General features: G+C 44.7%; 1 protein-coding gene across 1 annotated transcript in view; it reads right to left on the reverse strand.

The window, feature by feature from the left end:
* Positions 1-8,313, reverse strand: part of METTL24 (methyltransferase like 24) — a 48,024-nt gene extending 39,711 nt beyond the window's left edge. The window contains exon 1 of the mRNA XM_061990041.1: positions 7,952-8,313. Within this exon, the coding sequence (XP_061846025.1) occupies positions 7,952-8,233 (282 nt within the window). The 5' untranslated portion in view covers positions 8,234-8,313. The remainder of the gene's footprint in view (positions 1-7,951) is intronic.
* Between the last annotated feature and the right edge of the window lie 11,420 nt (positions 8,314-19,733).

The following is a 19,733-nucleotide window of genomic DNA, read 5'->3' on the forward strand; positions in this document are numbered from 1 at the left end:
TTCCAGGCTACAGGAGGAGGACAACATGGTCTACCATAACCAAATCAAACTTCTTGTGTGAGGACTGGAGGTCCAATCCTATAGCTACCTAAACTTCAAATTCTACACCTGTTTTGTACTTATGCTGTCCATATGAGTTTGCAAGGTAGCCATTAGAGGGTTTTGTTCTTCACTGCAAGGTTTCAGTACTGCATCCCTTGCCACAGGCCACCGAAGTTTTGCTCTGGGTTCACACCAAAGATCCACCAGCTGCACCTTGGTCTGAATCATGGCCACCATTCAGTAAAAGTGGCATGATAGAGATGTCTGGCGTGCTAGCACCTATCGTGCAGCCTCAAAGCAGGCATACATCTCTTAACTGCCTGGTTGCCTGGGTAAATGTTGACATGAATTGACTGAATAAACTCAGATGAAAACCATACTAGTGATGAAGTTAAGTATTTGTCTCATAAGAAGGCAGTTAAAGGTCAGAGACATAAAGGAAAAACCCTAAGGCTTTCAGAGAGAATTTTAGTTGTCCTAGATCTCTCTTTTTGGCCTCTTCTCTCTCCAAAGCAGAAAGTTGTAGGAAAGAGCCACCTTGAGAACTGCTTGAGCAAGGAAAGCTGCGTGTTAAAAACGGTCCTCAGTTCTATTGTTTCTAGTATAAAACATGAAACTTGAAAAGAGATCATTTTTTGTACTATCTGTGCTTGCTGTCTTCAAGGCTGTCAAAATTTCTGACTTTCAGGAACTCCTGCTCTTTTCCCATGACAAGGCTGTGACTTGCTGTACAGCTGAGTTTCATATCAGTGCTCCTCAGCCACTGTCATGCAGAAGACATCCCTCCTTCTCCAATCACATATCCAGCATGTGAAGGGGAGTCCTGCTTGTTTGTTGCTAATAAGGTCCGATAACCAGCAACACACCAGACAACACAATAATCCAATACTGTAAACACAGTGAACTGTGGAAGAGTGAAGAAAGAGATGAGAGCAGAGGATGTGTTCACTGAATTGCTGCCCTTTAGTGGGTCACAGAGGTCATGATCAGAGCAGCTCAGCCACTCTCTGAGCATTACCACATAGGCAGGAGGGCAGCATGGGTTGCTGCCCTGCACAGCAGTCCCATTCAACTGTGTGAGCTGAAAACAGCAAGCAAGACTGTATCAGCATAGGGTTCTTTCTGCACCTGCTACCACAATCACAAAGGATTCACGTTTTGTACAAGGCCCATGGACTATGTAGCCTGGTCCATGAAAAAGATGGCACAACTGAAAAGGCCATCACAGAGCAAGGCATCTGCAGAAGAAATTGCCACCTCCATCCCTGGCTTATGTCCTTAAAAAACTAGGGTTTTTTTCCTCTGTGCCACAGCTATCTAGAAAAGAAATTATTCCCGTCTTTATATGCTGAAAGCAAGCCTTGAGTAGGTATTTGAAAGAAATCTGTATTATTGGGTACAATTAAGTCTCATAAAGCCATAATGACTTTCTGAAGGATAATATTCCCCATCTGCTTCTCAAAAATTCATGAAAGGAAGAACCTATTTTAGGTAATAAAAAGTGTGTAAGTATCAAGGTTATTCTGAGTGATTGTTTACCTCACAAGCGACATTACTGTCAGAAAAAACATTGTCATCTCCTCTTTATAGTGTGCCATAAACACATTTCATCTGCAGTTAAAATACAGTGAAAGGCCAGTATTGCCCTTGCTTGGCTACTTGAAGAAGGACTTCCATCCTTCAATACCTTCCCGTACTTCAACTGCCCATATTTAGAGGCAGAGCTGTGTGCTCCCCAGATTCAGTTGTCCAATGTTGAAAACTGCTATCAATTAAAGGTTATTCTTTTCTTCCAAACACAATAACCTCTCTCAGTCTGTGCTATTTGCCTGAAGATTTGAAGAAAAATTAACCAAGGCTCTCACAGCTGTTCCAAAATCCAAAAGCTCCTGTCAAAAGCTCACACTTTGTGCTAATCTTACAAGATAAGCAATGTTGAGTTGCTTTATATTTGGTAAGAGACCTCTAAGTGCTGGAGGGAAAAAGAGTTGCCAAATAGTGTTCCTTCCTCTGGGGTCCATTAAGTCATCACAGCACAGTTATGGTGGGGTTTGGTCTCCCTAGTGAAGCATTAAACCAGGTCAAGATTTACTTATGGTCTTTAAAGACCCCATTACTTCTTTTTATTACATTGACATTAGGTCATTGTTCAGGCTAAATTCCAGTTTGGCCAATCACATTGTGCCTACCAGACTGCTTCTCTAACTGCAGAGCAGGTAAATGTAGACCTCAGGAGGTTGAGTCTACCTCCCTGCCCTGAAGCACAACTAAGGATAACTAGATCTTCCCTGTGTGTCTACTCAAATTCACAGTTTCCTAGGGAGTCTTTTCACTGCTTTCCAAACCACAGAGTTGAAAGATTGTCCTAATATCTTGCTTGAAAATTAAGCCAATTACTTCTTGTCCTACTTGCAGTGGACCTAGGGAACAATTGGTCATTATGCCCTTTAAAAAAAGAACTTTTTTTTTTTTTTTTTTAGTTTGAAGAATCTTGGCACATTCTTCTCAAAACCTACTTTTCCCAATTTGAAACAAGACCTAGTTCTGTCAGGCTTTGCTGCCTTCCTGTACCTCTTAATGCCCTTTTCCTCCCATTTAGACTCTCTCCAGTTTGTCTACCTGTACAAAAGGAGGTGCCCAGAAGTATGGAGACTCAAAAAAAACACCAATATCCAGCTCTTCAGTATTCCATTTATCTGCAAGAATCACAGCTGCAACTCACATCCAAAGCCAGGATGCTATTCACTTCTCACCACAGCATTTAGAGAACACTCCTGCATGCTGTAAAGCTTGTCATGTCCAGTACACAGGTGAAGCGATTAGAATGAACTCTGGATTTAAATTCACTAAGAGATCCAAAACACTGTCTGGGCCCATCCCATTGCCTCAGCAGCTCCTTATTTTGGCTCAACCTGAGCAAATCTGCTCCTTTAAAAACAGCCTGATGTGACTCGCTTTGCAGCTTCCAAAGCCCTGTCCTATTAAACCTTGCTGTAATGTTAAAACATTGCTCCAGGCTGACATAACTTTCATGACATTTGATTTAAGTTCCAATCCAGAACAGACCAGCTATTACACCATGGGGTATGTAAAGACAGACGGATATACAATGCTCCAGAATAAGCAAGTTTTTCTCCAAGAATTTTGGCTTAGACAGAGCAATTTCCTATTCAAGTAGTACCCAAAGTTTACCAGATTTTTTAAAGACATGAAGTCAGCTTGCAAACACTATACATACAAACAGGCATTGAAAACATCTGATGCTTTTCTTTAAAAAAACAGATTTGTAGAATAAAAAAGGACTCTTTGCCTAGCCCCTACATATCACTGACATACACATAAGTAGCATTGTCATGTTAAAATTAAAAACCAAATGTAAAACTTAGGTACAATCTTAGCAATAGCGTAATGCTAAATGGCATGAGGTTATTTAGAGCCTGCCATATTATTAACTGCCGAACAGCCATTCCACATAACTTTGAAGATATCACTCCAAAATAATTTGGAGCTTTCAATTACATTAAAGATGAGACTCTTATTAGTCATTACTGCACAGAACCTCTGAGGAACAGTTCCTATGTTAAGGAAAACAAAACCTGCAATCTTACAAGCAAGAGCAAGAGACAATTAGTCTGTGTTTATAAAGAACCAAAATACAAATGTATACAGGTGTAAGTAATGCCTACAAAAACATGAGCTCACAGGGGTTTTGTGTTTTAGGCAATGGTACTTCATGTTTCAAAACATGTTATAATCCCAGTTAAAATACAAATGGGCCCAGGAGCAAAATCTAACTCTTAGCTTTGACACGCTGAAGGGAAACGTTTTTATATCCCTAGAAGTGAGATGAAAGAGCATCTGAAATAACATCAGGTCAACTTTGGCAGTGTACAGTACTCCCCACCTTTGGACATCCACAACAGCAAAGCAATTTCCAGCCCCTACTGCAATTTTCAAACTACTTTGCTCGTCTTCCAACAGGCATGCTCTCAGAAGACACATTTGTGGCTGGAGTCTAGCAGCCTCAAGCATTTAGCCAAGCCTGCCTTCCAGGAGACCCCATGCAGAAAGCAAAATCCTGAACCTCACATCTTAGGGACACTGTCAGGGCTCTTCCTTCATCAGCAAGCAGAACAGCAGGAACTTAAAACACCTGCTCGGACTAACATCAGCCCTTTTTTTTTTTTTTCCCTATGCATAACCCATGCAGAACTTTTCTTTTTTCCCCCTCCTCCTCCATGGAAATAAATCTGCCCAGAAGGCAAAGGACTCCAGTTTTTCTTAACCAGACTCTCAGAGAGGACTCCTCCCCATTTCAGAGCACAAGAGCCAACATAACCTTGTTATTGCAATCACCGTGATAAGAATTTGCTGTTATTTCAGATTCCAAAAGCAACAATTTTTAATTATTATTTTTAACCATCAGAAACCACAGTAACATTTTAAAACTCACCTCACGTGTCTGCAGAGCTATGTGGGGGCAAATCTCACTAATACCTATTGCAACAGCAGATACACATGGCAGAATTCGTGCTTCCACCTAGCTGGATTTTTTATCTACTTAGCCAGACCAGTGCTTAACACAATCAGAGCTTAGACTCACAGTTTATAAACATAGTTGGATGTTTTACGAGCAACACCACAGTTTTAAGCGCTCCTGCCAAAATACTTCTATTTGCAGCATGACGTTATAACTCTTCCAGTTCTTCAGAAGACCATCATATGCTCTCGCTGCCAAATTTTGTTTATTATTTGTCAGCAAGAGCAGCAGCAGTATCTGCTCTCTGGTAGGCTCTACTGGGAGCAAAACAGCTGGGAGCACCACAGCTCCCAAAAGCACCAGAACATGCAGCTCCGCAGCTCCCGAGGCTGTCACATAGCTAAATTACTTTATTCCTTGCTGCTTTCAGCTAGCATGTTTTTTTCTTTTTTACACATGCATCTTAAGGCAGGAACAGCCACTTGTAACCTTGGTGGTCAAGCCCTCCCATCTGCTGCAGAGTCACTCTCTCCACTGACAGAGCTTTAGCAGCGGTCAGGAAAAGCGCACGACTGCGCAGGCAGTTTCCTGCAGACGTGGGGGCCATTTATGGATGAGTCTCCGTCTTTCCCATCCTGTCTGGGTCTTTCTATTTTTCTCCCCTCCTATTTTGGTGCTGTCAGTTATTTGACTGCAGTTGTGCTTGCGAAATAAATAACACAATTCTGCCTCAAGGAGCTTTACAGTGATTCAAAGCAGGCTCCCTACATGTTTTTTGCTTCTTTTTTTCTTTAAATACACAAAGTAGGATATTCAACTCAATCTATGAAAACACTCTGTTCATCAGTTTTCTGCATTAATTCAGTGATGTAAGTGTGAGTAGAATTATAACCAAATGGCATTAGAAAAACAGAGCAAAGTTTGTCCTCGCTGATTTCTCATTACCGCCACCCTGATGGCTCACATGTTGTGCTTGAAAGCCTCTGCAGGCTTCAGAAATGGACTGACAATGGTGTACAAGCAGAGAGAAGACACAAAAACATCTAAAACCCACAACAAAAAGTAACCCCAGCAGAGCACAGAGTCTCATCTCTCTCCCCCAGGCAGCACTGACACACACCAGCACACTGCACAGGCAGCAGTTGCACACTGACAGCCATTCTCCAGAGCTGCTGGTCAAAGCCTCCACCCACCAACTTAAGCAGCCTTTTCTGCTAAGAGCCCCCATCTCGTCTTAAAACAGCCTGAAGCAAAAGACAATGTTTCCTGATTTAAAAAAAAAAAAAAAATATCAACACATTCCCTTTTTTTTTTAAAGCTATCATGCATGATCACCACTTCCACAAGAAAAACTTGGTAGTGCTCAGACTACTTCTACTTTTCCCACCACTTATTTCCCCCCCCACATTTTTATTTAACAACTCTATTTCAACACCAGTAATTCCCAGAATTTCAGTCCCATTAACCCCAAAGCCTTACTTTCACTTCAAGTGAAAGCCAGAATCAACATGCTCAAGTCAATGATCCCAAACTTAACCTGGCAACTCCACCCTGTATTAAATTCATTAACATTTTTTAACTCAATTAGTGGGATTCAAATGAGACCTCAGCAGCAATGTGCCTAACACCACAAACCACATCAGTGAAATTTCACAGACTTCACCCCAAGACACAACACAACATATTGTGGGCTTTCCAGAGCCTCGAGCTCTCCAACACCGTAAGGGACTAATGATTCTCTGGTACAATGAGTAACCTCTCCTAATGCTGCTTCCCCATGAGGATTTCCTCAATCATCATGAAGTAAGTTAAGACACGCTTTACTTTTGCTTCCTGTTTTTTGATGCCACGCTTAAGAAGCTATCTGAAACCACATGATTACCATGTTTTCTTCCACCATGAATGCTGAAATTCTTCCAGAATAACAATCACTAAAAAGCTATGCTTTAGGAGAATACCACATAACATGGCATTGACATGACAGAAACTGACACTGCAAGGTCTAGATGCCTCAACATGGTATCAATACCACAGCACATCAGGACACCATAGAGTCATTATGCTGAAGAAATATGTGACAACATTTTCCTGATCATTATCACAGTAGTGAAGGAAGTAAGGGATTCTCTCATTTCTCCTTCTAAACCTTTCAGGAAACCAGGGGCAGAAAATAGCAGTTTTATTTTTCCATCACAGTTCCCCACAGAAGGTGAGGCCAACTTAAACCCAAGCTATACACAAGTTCATTTTCCATCTCCTTCTGGGGAAACAAGAGCTGGTGATCAAAGAACACCTGCTCAGATGGTGGTCTGCATATTCGCGAGAAGTCACTTTGTCAAGAGGGTCTGAGAAAACCCACTTAAAGGTTCAGTTTAAGGACAGGAGAAGGTTTAGTCATTCCACAGATAACTGGTTTTATTCTTGTCTAGGCAAACGTCAGAAATAGTTATTTACTTTGACCAGGAAGGTGGTCCCTTCTATTTGCTCCTCTTAATGGTCATTCCAGCTTCTTTAATTGCCTCCACACAGAACGTTACTCCTGCATCCTGACAACAGGACCTCAAAATAGGTGACAAGCTGCCTCTTCATCCCTTGAAAGACTGCAAAGAAAACTCCCCAAATAAACATCTGAATCAGTGATCTCCGAGAGAGTGACATCTGTCCAAACCAAAGAGTGCACAGAACTTGCTGAGGAAAGCAGCTACTGGTCACCCATGCTGCTAACCGGGGAGGACAAAGTTAGCACCAACACTCCTCAGTCTTGCTGAACTCCAGATGCTAATAATGGTCCTCACGTCTCCAAAAGGCATTAAAAGACTTTACAATCATTACCATACCTGAACCTAATTACACATCCATTTACCAACTCATTACGTAATTCATTAATTCTCACACAGACCATGTCTTAGAAATATTTCTTGACAGACCTTGAGGGAATTAAATGGCATTTGGATGCCAAGGACCAAGGACTTTTCCCACGTTTGCTCCTGTTGGGGGGCATGTCAGCCTGCCATGATTCCAGGCTGAGGTTACCCTTCCAGACGGAGGTCTGACCTTGCCCAGCCCCACACCAGCACACTCTACCTCTCCTGCAACTGTGCAGCATCACTCAGAAAAAAAAAGTCTCTTAACCACAAGACGTGTTCAGAGGAACCCACTATCACACCACCTCACCACCCTCCCATCACCCCTTCTCAGCAACAGGCTTCTACCTACATTCGACATCTTCCATGCCTGCACAGCGCTGACGCGAGCGCCAAAGGGACCACGGCAGCGCAGTTGCCTTCGGCTCCGCCACGGGGACCCTGGCAGCCCGGGGCTCCGCCTCAGGGGCAGCCGTCGTGCCCAACCTGTCGCGACGCAGCGGCGCTCCTGTCGCGACACGGCGAGCGCTTGCCCCACCCCTCCCGCCCCGCCCGCTGTCCGTACCTTCCTGCGGCGGCCGTCCGGGGGTTGCGGGGGGCAGCAGGCGGGCTCGGCGCTGCCCCGCCGGCCGCTCCGCACGTAGGTTACCCGCCGCCTGCTCGCCGCCGCGCCCGGGGGCTGCTCTGTGCCGCGGGCCGCCGGCAGCGCTCGTCCCGCCGCCGCCCGCGGCTTCTTCTCGGGGCACCAGGACCGCCTGATGCCAAGCTGCAGGCAGAGGAAAAGCGCGGCCGAGAGCAGGCAGAGGCGGAAGGCCGGGCCCCGCCAAATCGGCCGCTCCTTGGGCATGGCAGCGGGGTCCCACACTGCCCTGCCCGGCGCTGCCGGCCCGCCACCTCCCCGCAGGGCTCATGCCGCCGGCGGGACGAGCCCCGGGGCCGTCGCCGAAAGTTGGGAGACTCCGCCCCTAGTGGGGCCGGCCGGGGAGGGGCCGGGATGTCCCGGCCCGGCGGCGGGCGGCAGGGCGCGGACCGGTGCCCGGGCAGGCGCCTTCCCGGCAGCGGCTTGTCTGCGCCGCAGGTGTGTCGGTCCCGTATGCGGCCGGACACGGGCTGCCCGGCGAGACTGGGCCTGACTGTTAGGAAAAGTCCCTTCCCTAACTGCTCTATCAGCCCATCTTTGTAGAGGGGAAGTGAGTTAGCCTGTCGATATATATAGTAGTTCATGTTATACACTGTAATGTCATGAGGTAGTGGAGTTTTACTGGAGGCTTTGGGTATTCATGCGTAAGTAAAACGAATTAAAGGGCAGCCCAGCCCTGGAAAGTAAGGATTTTGCTTCTTGGAAGGTTAGAGCTGTCTGTGAAGGATAGAGGCTAGCCCTGGACAGACAAGAAAACACCAGCATTATCCTAGCCCCTCCCACACGTTTCTGACACCCTCCCACTATTAGCCGGCCATCAGTAGCTGCAGCAAGGCTGACTCCAGGGACATCTGAATCGATAGAAAAGCAGCAAGAATCTTGCAAATGTTCCATTGTTTTGCATACTTCTAGTATGGTTAGTAATGTTTAGCTTGGGTGTTAATGATTAGTCAAATCCTGCTGGAGTCAAACCTTTGAAGGGTAGGAGAACACTGCATGAAACCACAAAGCGGGGGGGGGGCAGTTTGGCTGGGACATATCTATCAGTGAATCACAGAATGGACAATGTTGGAAGGGACTTCTAGGGATCATTCAGTCCAGCCCCCATGCTAAAGCAGGTTCACCTTGATCAGATTGCAAAGAAACACATCCGGGTGGGTTTTGAAAACCTCTAGAGAAGGAGATGCAACAATGCACGTGAATAACTAGCCTCTCTCCTGGGTCAGCACAAACCAGCTGCAAATTCTCACAACACATCTTTGGTTTCACCTGTGAAGGAAAGGCATTGGATGAGCTAAGCAGGGCTGAGAGGCAGTGCAGAGGACAAGAGTCCTGCTTGCCTCTGTAGGAGCATACAAGGCCTTTTGTCTCAGCATGGGGATACATCACACAGGCCAGCTTTGGTCTCTTTGGCCCCAATACCAAAGTGTCACTGAGCAATAAGCAGGTAAGGGTAGTTGGTGGGATTTTCTGGAGCAGGAACGACAGTTGGGGAGACGTATCGGTGTCAGGAGACAAGCTCAGCATTTCAATAGCCGGTGTACAATAAGCCCATCTACACACAGTCCAGATATTGCTTTATTGCATATTTGTGCAGATGGTTGCTAGATGGCAATCCACAAAGCTAATACACCCCAACAGTACCTCCCATGCCGTGTTTGTACATAAAACATGAGCACATTCTACATTCTAAGACCTATGTATTGTCATTCTGTGACATTAGTGATTGGTTATTAGCCCTTTGCCTGGCAGGTAGATGAGTGCACATGAGTTCACTCCCTCTGCCCTCTTCCTTTGAGTCTGGGATATCCACTGGAGAGCTGGGCTGTGAGCTGGTGGTCAGAATTTCCCCCTGACATGATAATCTTTATCCCAATTACTGCAGTTTTTTGCTGACTTCATGCTAATTGGGCAACCATCCAGCCTCTGGGCCTTCCGAGACAGGACGTTTTCTCCTTATCAGTCTCTAGTTTCTCTTGAAGGATACAGAGTAGTCAGGTTCACACAATGAAGCTATTGATTTATGGTCAGCCCAACCTAAACAGTGTTACTCCAGCCTCAGCATTCACCCCTTTTCTAACTGCCAGGGCCTGTTTCCCAAGACACTTGTCTCCTTGTCCTTGCTTAAAGGAGAATTCCATTCTATAAATTCAGGGGAGAAGCTCCATTCACAGGGGAGAAGCTTTTTGCACTGAGCTGCTTCTCCCTCCTTTCCTCTGTCCTCTCCCTGGCAGCAGCTCACACCGCTTCTCTCTGAACTCTCCATCTGCTCACAGCCTGGAGCAGAGATGCAGCTTGCTGCTCACAGTGGAGTAGGTCAGAGAGGAGCACTAAGAAATGCAGAGTCTGCCAGCAGCAGCGCAACCAGACCTGCTGGCAGTAGGACCGAGGAGCTGCGTGCAGAAAGATAAGGGAATGAGCTGTGACCTATCTGCAGAGTGGGATTTCAAGCACAGGTGCACTGGCAGGCCAGGTGCATGCTCCCTGACATTTAAATATTGCTGTCCTCTCTTTTATTTAGGGCAAATGTTCCTCTAAATTAGGTTAGAGCAATTCCATGGTTGTTTTAAGCCACACTAAATGCAGACTCCTCTTGGAAGGAGGTAGGTGGCAGTCCTGCCTGCCTGGCATTCCTGTAGCAGGGCTCCTTTGTCCTAAGATAAGCCAAACCAGGGTGATGACCAAGAAAAACTGTATCTGGAACAGTATCCTAATAGACCTGGATACCTTTTTCAGTACTATTCTGCCTTTTGGTCAGCCTACAGCTGATGTGTGACAGACTCTGAGTGGTTTATGCATCCAATGAAATGTGGTGCAGATTAGAGCACTTCTCCCTGTGCCCCTGCTCAGGGGTCCCTGTCTCTCCCTTGGGCAGGCTCTGGGGCTTGCCATAGAGAAGTGAGTTGACCCTGGCAGCTGACCTGTCTGACAACCACACGCTTTTCCTCTGTTTCCACCTCCCTTAGGTGATTCACAGGCAGATCAGATAAGCCCTGGTGCTAGCACAAGGGAGGAATGAAATTATGAGGGTAGAGGGAGAATGTGACTGACATCAACTTAAAAGATGGGCACCTGGTTCTGTCCATGAGCATCACCCTGGAGTTCTTCAGCAGAAGATTGCTTACACAGGCATGGGGCTCCCTGTGCATCACTTTGTTCCACCACGTGAAATGACATCATTCATCTAGAGGATGGAATTAATGCTGCTGCACAGGGGAGAGAGGTTGAGACATATGTCGAGTACATTAAGTGCAGGGATAAATGTGACAAGACATGAGACTTGCAGTACTTCTAGGCAAAATTGTTGTATCACAAAACTCTTAGCACCAAGGCTGTTTTAAACTGTCAGCGTCTGATCAATAAATAATGGCATGTGAAGGTACTATTAAAATGAAAGTTTGTATTTGTATGGTTATGCAGAAAATCTCAAGGGCAGGAGTATAAGGGTCAAGACTCTAAAAATAAAAAAGTGCCTTAATACATTTTTAAAACTCTCTCTTGAAGTTTAATTCTTGAGAAATCAAAGCTCTCCTAAAAGCCTGAACAATGCATATTCAAATAAAAGAAGCCAAAATGAGCGAAATAAAAACCACAAGGTCTTTCTTGGTTTTAGCATCACAGGTTCGTCTGTTGTTCTTCTTTCATTGTATAGCTTCAACAGCAAGCTCAGGTACTGGAATCCAGGCACTCTGGTTGTCATCGCGGAGCTGTTAGCTATAAATGCTGACCTTGTACGAAACATTCCCTTCCTCAGAAAGATTACCAAGCCCAATTTGTAGGCATAGAAGGAGTGATCCTGATAAAGAACAGTTCACAAATTTAACTCAGTGTTTTCATTGAATTTCTCATGCTCTCCCCCATCCTGCATATCTTTTGAATGGAAGTCTATTTAAAACACATCAGAGGGTTTCTAAAGATAAACACAAAGGAAACAGTGGAAGAGAAGGATCTTAGGAACAATCAGAAATCTTATCTGGATTAGCATGAGAACCATCAGGAATTAAAATAGTACCCTAAAGAGTCTCATATCTCCATTTTAACAAGTTAATGATACAATATTTTCTCCCCCATGAGTCAGCTGCAAAGACACCTGTACGGGAGCAATGCCTGTTAAGAAGGAAAGCAAGTTAAAATTGCAACATAATGCATGCAGCTATGGTTCAACTGCTGGGTGGGCCTTTTTGAAGTGATTGCTGGGAAATGCAGCTTTTGCAAAGTTTCATAGCTTCTGCAAAAATGCACACTCTTTGAGTCAGGCAGCAAATAGTCTCCCCTCCCTGTTGTCCCCAAAGCAAGATGGATAGTGTTAGAGGAACATATATCATGCTGAATCCGACAGAGCACGAAGCATTGCCATGTCATGCAAGAAGTAACGAAAGAGCGACTCAGAATACGAGCATGAGGCTTCCACTGAGGGTAGCAAGCATTGTGCCCTGATAACCAGGATCAGACATTGGTCCTACTGCATTTTACTTTTTATGTAGGTGCCATGGATTTCGACAGCTCTCTTTGTTTCTCCAGAAAGTCTTAAAAAATATGCAACTCCTCTTATATTCACAAATTTGTCTATGGAAGGAAAACATTTAACATCAGTGGAAGTTCATGGCTTCAGTGCTGTCTTTGCTGCTCATAAAGTACTTCTTGCCTGGACTGTTGTTGGTAGCAACATCTCTCCTTTGCAACAAGTATTTAATGTTGAACTCATGGCCATTTTTGAGTCAAACGTCTTGCCTACCATCATCCATCCCCTCTCTGCCTCTACTCACTGTCAAGACGTCTGTTTGTCTTCTGGATAGTCAAAATGTCTGCCTAGATCCCCGTGAGAAATTAAACCCCAGGCAGGAAAAACACCATAGGGAATTCCCTGGATTCTCCAAGGGCTGTTAAATGGAAGTAAAACATTCCTCCTATAAAATGAGAAAATGAATAAAAATGCTCTTTTCAACTCTGCTTAACAGCCTCACTGGATTTGGTGTGAGCCGCTTGCCAAAATCTACAGGATACAGCAAAGGAAAACTGGAGTTACATTGGTCTATGCACATGAAAACAGAGAGGTTTTGTGTAGAGACTTCCACAGGTCATTTTAAAAGCAGCTGCATGAAGAGAAGCACGGTGTGTCCTTACCCACAGAAGATGTGTGTGCCTCTGATCCTGAGTCTGCAGTAGTCAGAGCTTTAGTCCAAGCCTGCTTTATTCCCTTGCACATTTATGTGGCAAAGCTCTGCCACAGCCCTGAGGAACATGGGATGAAATGTTTATAGCTCCCTGAGTGACTTCTCAGAGGTGGCTTCAGTGCAAGCCAGGTCCCACTTCTGTTCCTTGAAACTGCAGCTGGAGATCCTGGAAGTATTTCTCTATGCACCAAGTGACAGACCTCCCTGGAACCTGCATGCAGCCAGCAGCTCTGCAAGGGAGGTACAGCTCTTACTCCTTCCCATATCTTAAATTCCACTGAAAACTCAGAGAAAGAATATTTCTTATCCTTTAGATGTTAGCAGTGGAGAAGTAAATTGGCCACATTGGTCTATTATCCACTTACCGCTGCTGAGAAATATGTGTCTGAACAGCTGTCAAGGCTAAAGCTCAGCTGCATGAATCATTAAAACCATTTCTCAGCTCGCCACTGGTAGGTTGGAAGAAAATAGCTAAAAAAATTATGTATATGCAGTCTCCTGTTAACTCTCCTCAAGCTCACGGGTTGTTTAGGCAGCTTAACATAAGATTGATCTTGCTGTTTGGCAGCTCAGCGTGAGGCACAAGCAGAAGCTCTCTTTTCCCTCCAGCTATGGAGAGATTCAGTTACACGAGCCTAGCCCTGTGCTCTGAGTTTGATGAAAGGGATAGTTGGTAATTAATGGCCTGGAGAGCAAATTCTAGATCAAGATTTACCTCCAAGTCACACTCTTGTGCATTTGCACGCATACATACCTGTACCTGTGCACATAACGTTCTCTGCTGGAATGAGAAGAGGAATGAGATGGCCCTTCAGCAGAAGATGCCCTGCAGCTCTCTGCTGTCCCTGGGTCTTACCTGTATTTGTTTAACCTTAATCTTTATGATATCTACAAATGCTGACTGTTGCTACCAAGCAGCTATTTTTTGCTCCTGGAGAGAAACAATGGTGATTTTATGGTCTGCCTTTGACTAAATTGTCTAATCATACCGAGCAAGCAAAACTCTGCCTGCTTCATAAATTGAAGGCTGGCAATTTTATTCAACAGATACTAGTATAAACATTGGAAACACTGATCACCATTGTTAAAAACAGACTTTCCAGTTTTCAGGAGTTAAGCAGTGATAGCTCTTGTACAATTCATGTGCTATTGCACAAAGATTCTTGTGATATTAGTTTGTTATCTGTATTTCCTCTATATCTATACTGTAATCCCATACAGATGTCCAGCTGTGCTTAAAAATTGCTTTGAGTTTCTACTACAGAATCCTATTTTCTGTATACATTAAAGATTACCTTGGTGTTACTCTGCGCTCAACTTTCTCCCTTTTTTGAGTGCTGTCAATTTTACCAGCATTTTTACACTTCTAAGATTAAGGGTGAGTATCATTCATTAAAAAATGTAATTTGTCAAAGGGATTAATCTATAATGCTCGGAATTCTACAAAAAGCCCCAGCTGGAGTAGTAATTATGGTTTTAAGAAGTTATATAAGCCTTTTTATTACATGTTTTTAATGGGTTTACGCAGTACAGCGCAAATGCCAAAGTAGTCATACAGGGGTTGGCAACAGCACTGGAGTAATGGAGCAGATGCCACCATTTGATCGTGGAGAGTTACTTTCATCTGCAACTGCTTGGGGAAAAGGACTCTCCAAGGGCAGAAGAGATGCAAACCAGGGCACTGGGGCTGCTAAGGAGAAGTACTGTTGCAGGTAACAGTTTCACAAACAAATTGAGAGCCATAATTCATGTGCTGTGCACTTTTTTTACAGCCTGTCTCACAATGTTGTTTGATACACTGGCATCTGTACAGTTTACGCCTCGTTAAAGGCGATAGGATAAAAGAAAAGCTGGGAGTGGCTGGCAGCATCCTTGATGGACCTGATGGGCAAAGAGCAACTTTCACAGAATAGAAGGCATGCAAAAATATCCTGAATCATTATGCAAGTCAATTTAGTAATATACATCCACCTTTGATAAAGGTCTCACCCCCGTGTCTGAAAAGCATCTAATTTCTGCAGGACACTAAAATTGATATCACTGCCTTCATGTGTGACAAAAATATTACTTTTCTAACTTTAACCATGGTGGCCAGTCAATTCTGTCCTCCAACAACTTGTGTTTTAAATACCTCAAACTGAATCTTAATGAGGAGCAGAGAAATGGCTTTGTCCTCTGCAGAAAAGATGCATTGGTATGGATTCCAAACAGAATAACCTCCTTAGCCAGGAGTTTGTATGTAGGTTAGGTGTTATATCAGGGGGAATCCTTTTAGCACCTATCTTCCCACAGCATGTTTGCCTGTGTCTTTGGCCATGGGTGTGGATAGCTGAGGTCAGCCAGGTGTTTCAGAGATGCCTTGGGAAGGAGGAAAGGTGTTTATGAAAATGCAGGTGATGAACACTCTAGGTGATGAACACTCAACCAGGTTAATGCCTGTGGTTATGCCTCAGCTCCTGTCTTGTTTGTGGGCTCCTTGTTAGAAGAAGATCCCTTTGCCAGAACACACTGAATTTCTTCAGTAACAAGGTCATTTCTCTGTACTCAATCAGGAGGTACAGTACACATTCCGGAAAGAATAAAGGCTCTTTGTAGAGCCTGCATGATACCTGCTGCTGTCCTAGTGGCAAGGCTGCAGGCAAAGCCAGAGGCTACAGAACAAAGTCTGCCCTGCCATCTCCCCACAGGCTGGCCAGTGTGGTAGAGGCAGCATAGTCTCAGAGGACACTTGTCTCCACTGAGCCATAGCAAGGTCAGTGTCCAAAGCCAGGCAATTCCAGGAAGCTTCTGGCTGGAGCCCGGGGCACCAGCACAGGCAGGGAGGGACCCTGGCACTGGGACCTGCAGGACAGTGGCTGGAAGAGGCAAATTCTCCCACTAAGTTTTCACTCCTCGCTCAGGCTTAATGCAAAGGAAGGGAGAGGATCACTGATGTACAGTGATGAGAGCCTTTAGAAATAGAGGGCTTTTTGCTCAATCTCTGCTCTGAAGTGCTCAGACTTACACTGCAAAGAGAAACAGCAGCAAGATTGCTCTCAGCAACCCAGACAAGAAGATTTTAGTGCATAATTATGGATGAGATGCAAAAGGATGAAAAAATAGGGAAAACATCTGTTCACATAGAGTTTATTGCCATTCACTTAAGACGCCCATTCAATGCCAGAAAAAGCTATTTATCCTTCTGTTTGAGGCAATTATCCCATGGCAAATCTCTGTGGCAATTTGCCCCATGATTACTTCTGGAGTGCTGACACTGTGCAGATACTCCCAATGCTCAGAAAAAAAGGCACAGACTTTGCCCATCAAGGCTTATAGAGGGATTTTCAGAAGCAGGGTAGCCAGTGCTTCTCAAGGCCTTTAATTTACAGTTTACCACCATGGAGAAGTGGATTGTTTCTTTAAGTCTTTACTTTCACTTCAGATGCTCCAGCCCCTTTCTTTCAAAAATTGAAAGGAGGGTTTTCATTCAAAGCACAGCTAGAACCGGGATTGCTCTTCCTATAGTCACTGGCTCAATGATATGGAATGTGAGAAGCACAAATCCATTTCCCTGAATGCTCAAAGGAGACCGCTCAGCTCACCAGGCTGCAATGCACATGGGGTGGAGAGGCTTCATCTTGAAGCCCAATCCTGCACGCATTTGGTGAGGAGGAAAGCAAGCATGAGGTTCCTTCCAGTTGCTTAACCCTCGAGTGACACACAAAATAAATAAGCCTCCTCTTCTCTTTTTGACTCATAAATGTAAGGAAAGGCTAATGTAAGGCTTGGATATCAGCTGGTCAGCTGACACTTTGCAGAAGTTGAATTAAAAGGCAGAAGAGGTGACAGTGACACAAGCACAGCATCTCTTACAACGTGAGAGTACATTGTTCCCAAAGTATAGCTGCCAATAGAGGAAAGCAATGTGGGACGATGCTTTGCTGCTGCTGGCTGCTGTCAGTAGTGTCAGACTCAGAGGAGGGGAAACAAAACACAGGAAAAAAGATTCCCTCCAAACTTCTTTTACATTTGGAAATACCATTTTTATGAAGTTGTTCCCTTTCAGCAAAATTTCTTTCCTCTTTCTTTTTTCCCCAGCCTCTCCATTTGCTCATAAGGCCGAGTTTTGACTCATGTCCCCTTTTTCTTCTCTAGAATATGTGTCTTAGACTTCATTGAGAAAAACAGATATGTGTGGGGGAAACTCGCCCCCCCCCAAAAAGACACTGTTTCAGATCAGCCTTAAACCAGTGATAGTTTCTAAGACCTGAGCACCCAGAGTGGTGTGTAGGAGCCGTGCCAAGCAGTAGGCACATGGGCCTGGCTGTAGCTCTACAGGGAGCCCCCCCTCACCATGGGATATTGAGAAGCAGGGGGGAAAACTCTGTGAGGGTCCCAAAACATGAGGAACAGACTATACTTGGCTACTCAAGACAGTGGTTTCCCCTTCAGGCTTCCAGTGGGAGAAAAGCTCTGGCACATGCTGCTATAGCAACAGCTTTGTGTAGGATTACAATTGCTTATTAACACCAGTTTCTGGTATGCTGCCACTTTCTCATTTCTGTTTTCTCAGTGTACACTTTTTAAGCTCTCCCCATGACATTTTACAGCCCTAACTGATTCACAGTTATTTCTTAAGCTCTCTTGCAGCACCCAGTTCTTCCAAGCCTTATAGGTATGTGGGAACTCGACAGGCACCCACATTTCCACCGAGTTCAGCATCACTGCATTTGCTCTTTGAGACCGAGTTGTGTGCGTGTCTTTCAGCAATTGCTTGATCCAACATCTCCCTCTGGTGGAAACGAGGAAATAAAGCAGGGTAAAATCAAGCCGCCTACAGCACGCAAAGTTCTTTGATAGCTGTGAAAGCACTTAAAAATCTCGGTCCAGGCCACGATGTTGTCTCTAATTACTACATTTATTCCTAATTCATTTGAATGTATCATACTGAAGTTTATCTCAAATAGCACTCAACTGGAAAATAATTGTAATAGATGGTGAATGCCAATTTTCCTGTATTTTACCAGAAATTTGGCATATTTATTTTAAATATAGGCAAAAGCCTATATTGAGACAATATGTTTTTGTGACTTTCTTTCTGTGAAGAAAATCAGCAAAATTTCCTGGTGCAGAAAACTATTATTTTGTGCTCAAGCTCTAAAATCCATCACACAGCCCATCTGCTGTCTGCAATTGCAGGGATTGATAGAAATGTCTCAAAATACAGTCGTTCCCTTTCTGTGTCATAATTATGCCTCTGAAATTCCCTGCAAGTATGACAGATCAGCTGCCATCTGCCAGGAGGGCCTGTTTGATGTAGATCAGAAAGTGCAGATAAGAAGGAGATACTCAAGTACAGTCCAGATAGATAAGTTTCGTCATGACAAGCATGAACTTAAGGAACAAGGATAAAATGCTTTGTACAGGTGATTGAGACAGCAAAGTGCCCTCATGGCCAAGAAGGCCAATGGCATCCTGGGATGCATCAAGAAGAGTGTGGCCAGCAGGTCAGGGGAGGTGCTTCTCCCCCTCTACTCTGCCCTGATGAGGCCTCATTTGGAGTCCAGTTCTGGGCTCCTCAGCTCAAGAGGGAGAGAGAATTTCTGGAGAGAGTCCAGCGCAGGGCCACCAAGATGATCAGGGGACTGGAGCATCTTTTTTATGAGGAAAGGGTGCAGGAACTGGGGCTGTTTAGTCTAAAAAAGAGGAGACTGAGGGGGGATCTTATTAATATTTACAAATAACTAAATGCTGGATGTCAGGAGGTTGGGGCATCCTTTTTTTTTCTATAGTAGCTAGCAACAGGACAAGGGGTAATGGGATGAAGCTGGAACACAAAAAGTTCCATTTAAACATGAGAAAAAACTATTTCACTGTTCAGGTGAGGGAGCCCTGGCACAGGCTGCCCAGGTAGGATGTGGAGTCTCCTTCCTTGGAGGTCTTCAAGACCTTCCTGGACATGTTCCTGTGCAACCTGATCTAGGTGAACCTGCTTCTGCAGGGCGTTTGGATTGGATGATCTCTAAAGGTTACTTCCAGCCCTACCATTCTATGATTCTATGATAGCTAAGTCCTTCTTTAAGGGTGCCTTTCATCAGCATGGTATGTCAGGGAGGCTTAATGACCTTCCATTGTGAATCCTCTCCCACATGCATGTGTTTCCCTGACACTTACTCTGTTTGCAGAGGACACAGCTAATGCAACAGCACAGGCAGATTTAGGATAAAAATGGAATTTTGCAACTTGCTTAGTTGCCAGCTCAGCTTCAGCTGGAGAGAGAGAATTAACAGGCCACAACTTTGCTTCAGCTCCTGTTGGAGCTCCTGAGTGAGGAGCAGAAGCTCAGGGACAGCTGGCGAGTTATTGCAAGAGACTGACACCCGAGATCTGGCAGCTGAGGCAAGAAAGGACTCATCTCAAAAAACTTCAGCTGCCTAAAAGCCAAGAAATCAGTGTCAGTGAGATGGCTTACAGGCACTGAAACATTGTGACTTCTCTCTGTATATAGTTAGTATGGGGCAGCTTCATTATGTATCTACAGATGTATTTTAGAA

Source organism: Colius striatus, chromosome 2 (genome assembly GCF_028858725.1).
Source record: "Colius striatus isolate bColStr4 chromosome 2, bColStr4.1.hap1, whole genome shotgun sequence".
Lineage (NCBI taxonomy): Eukaryota > Metazoa > Chordata > Aves > Coliiformes > Coliidae > Colius > Colius striatus.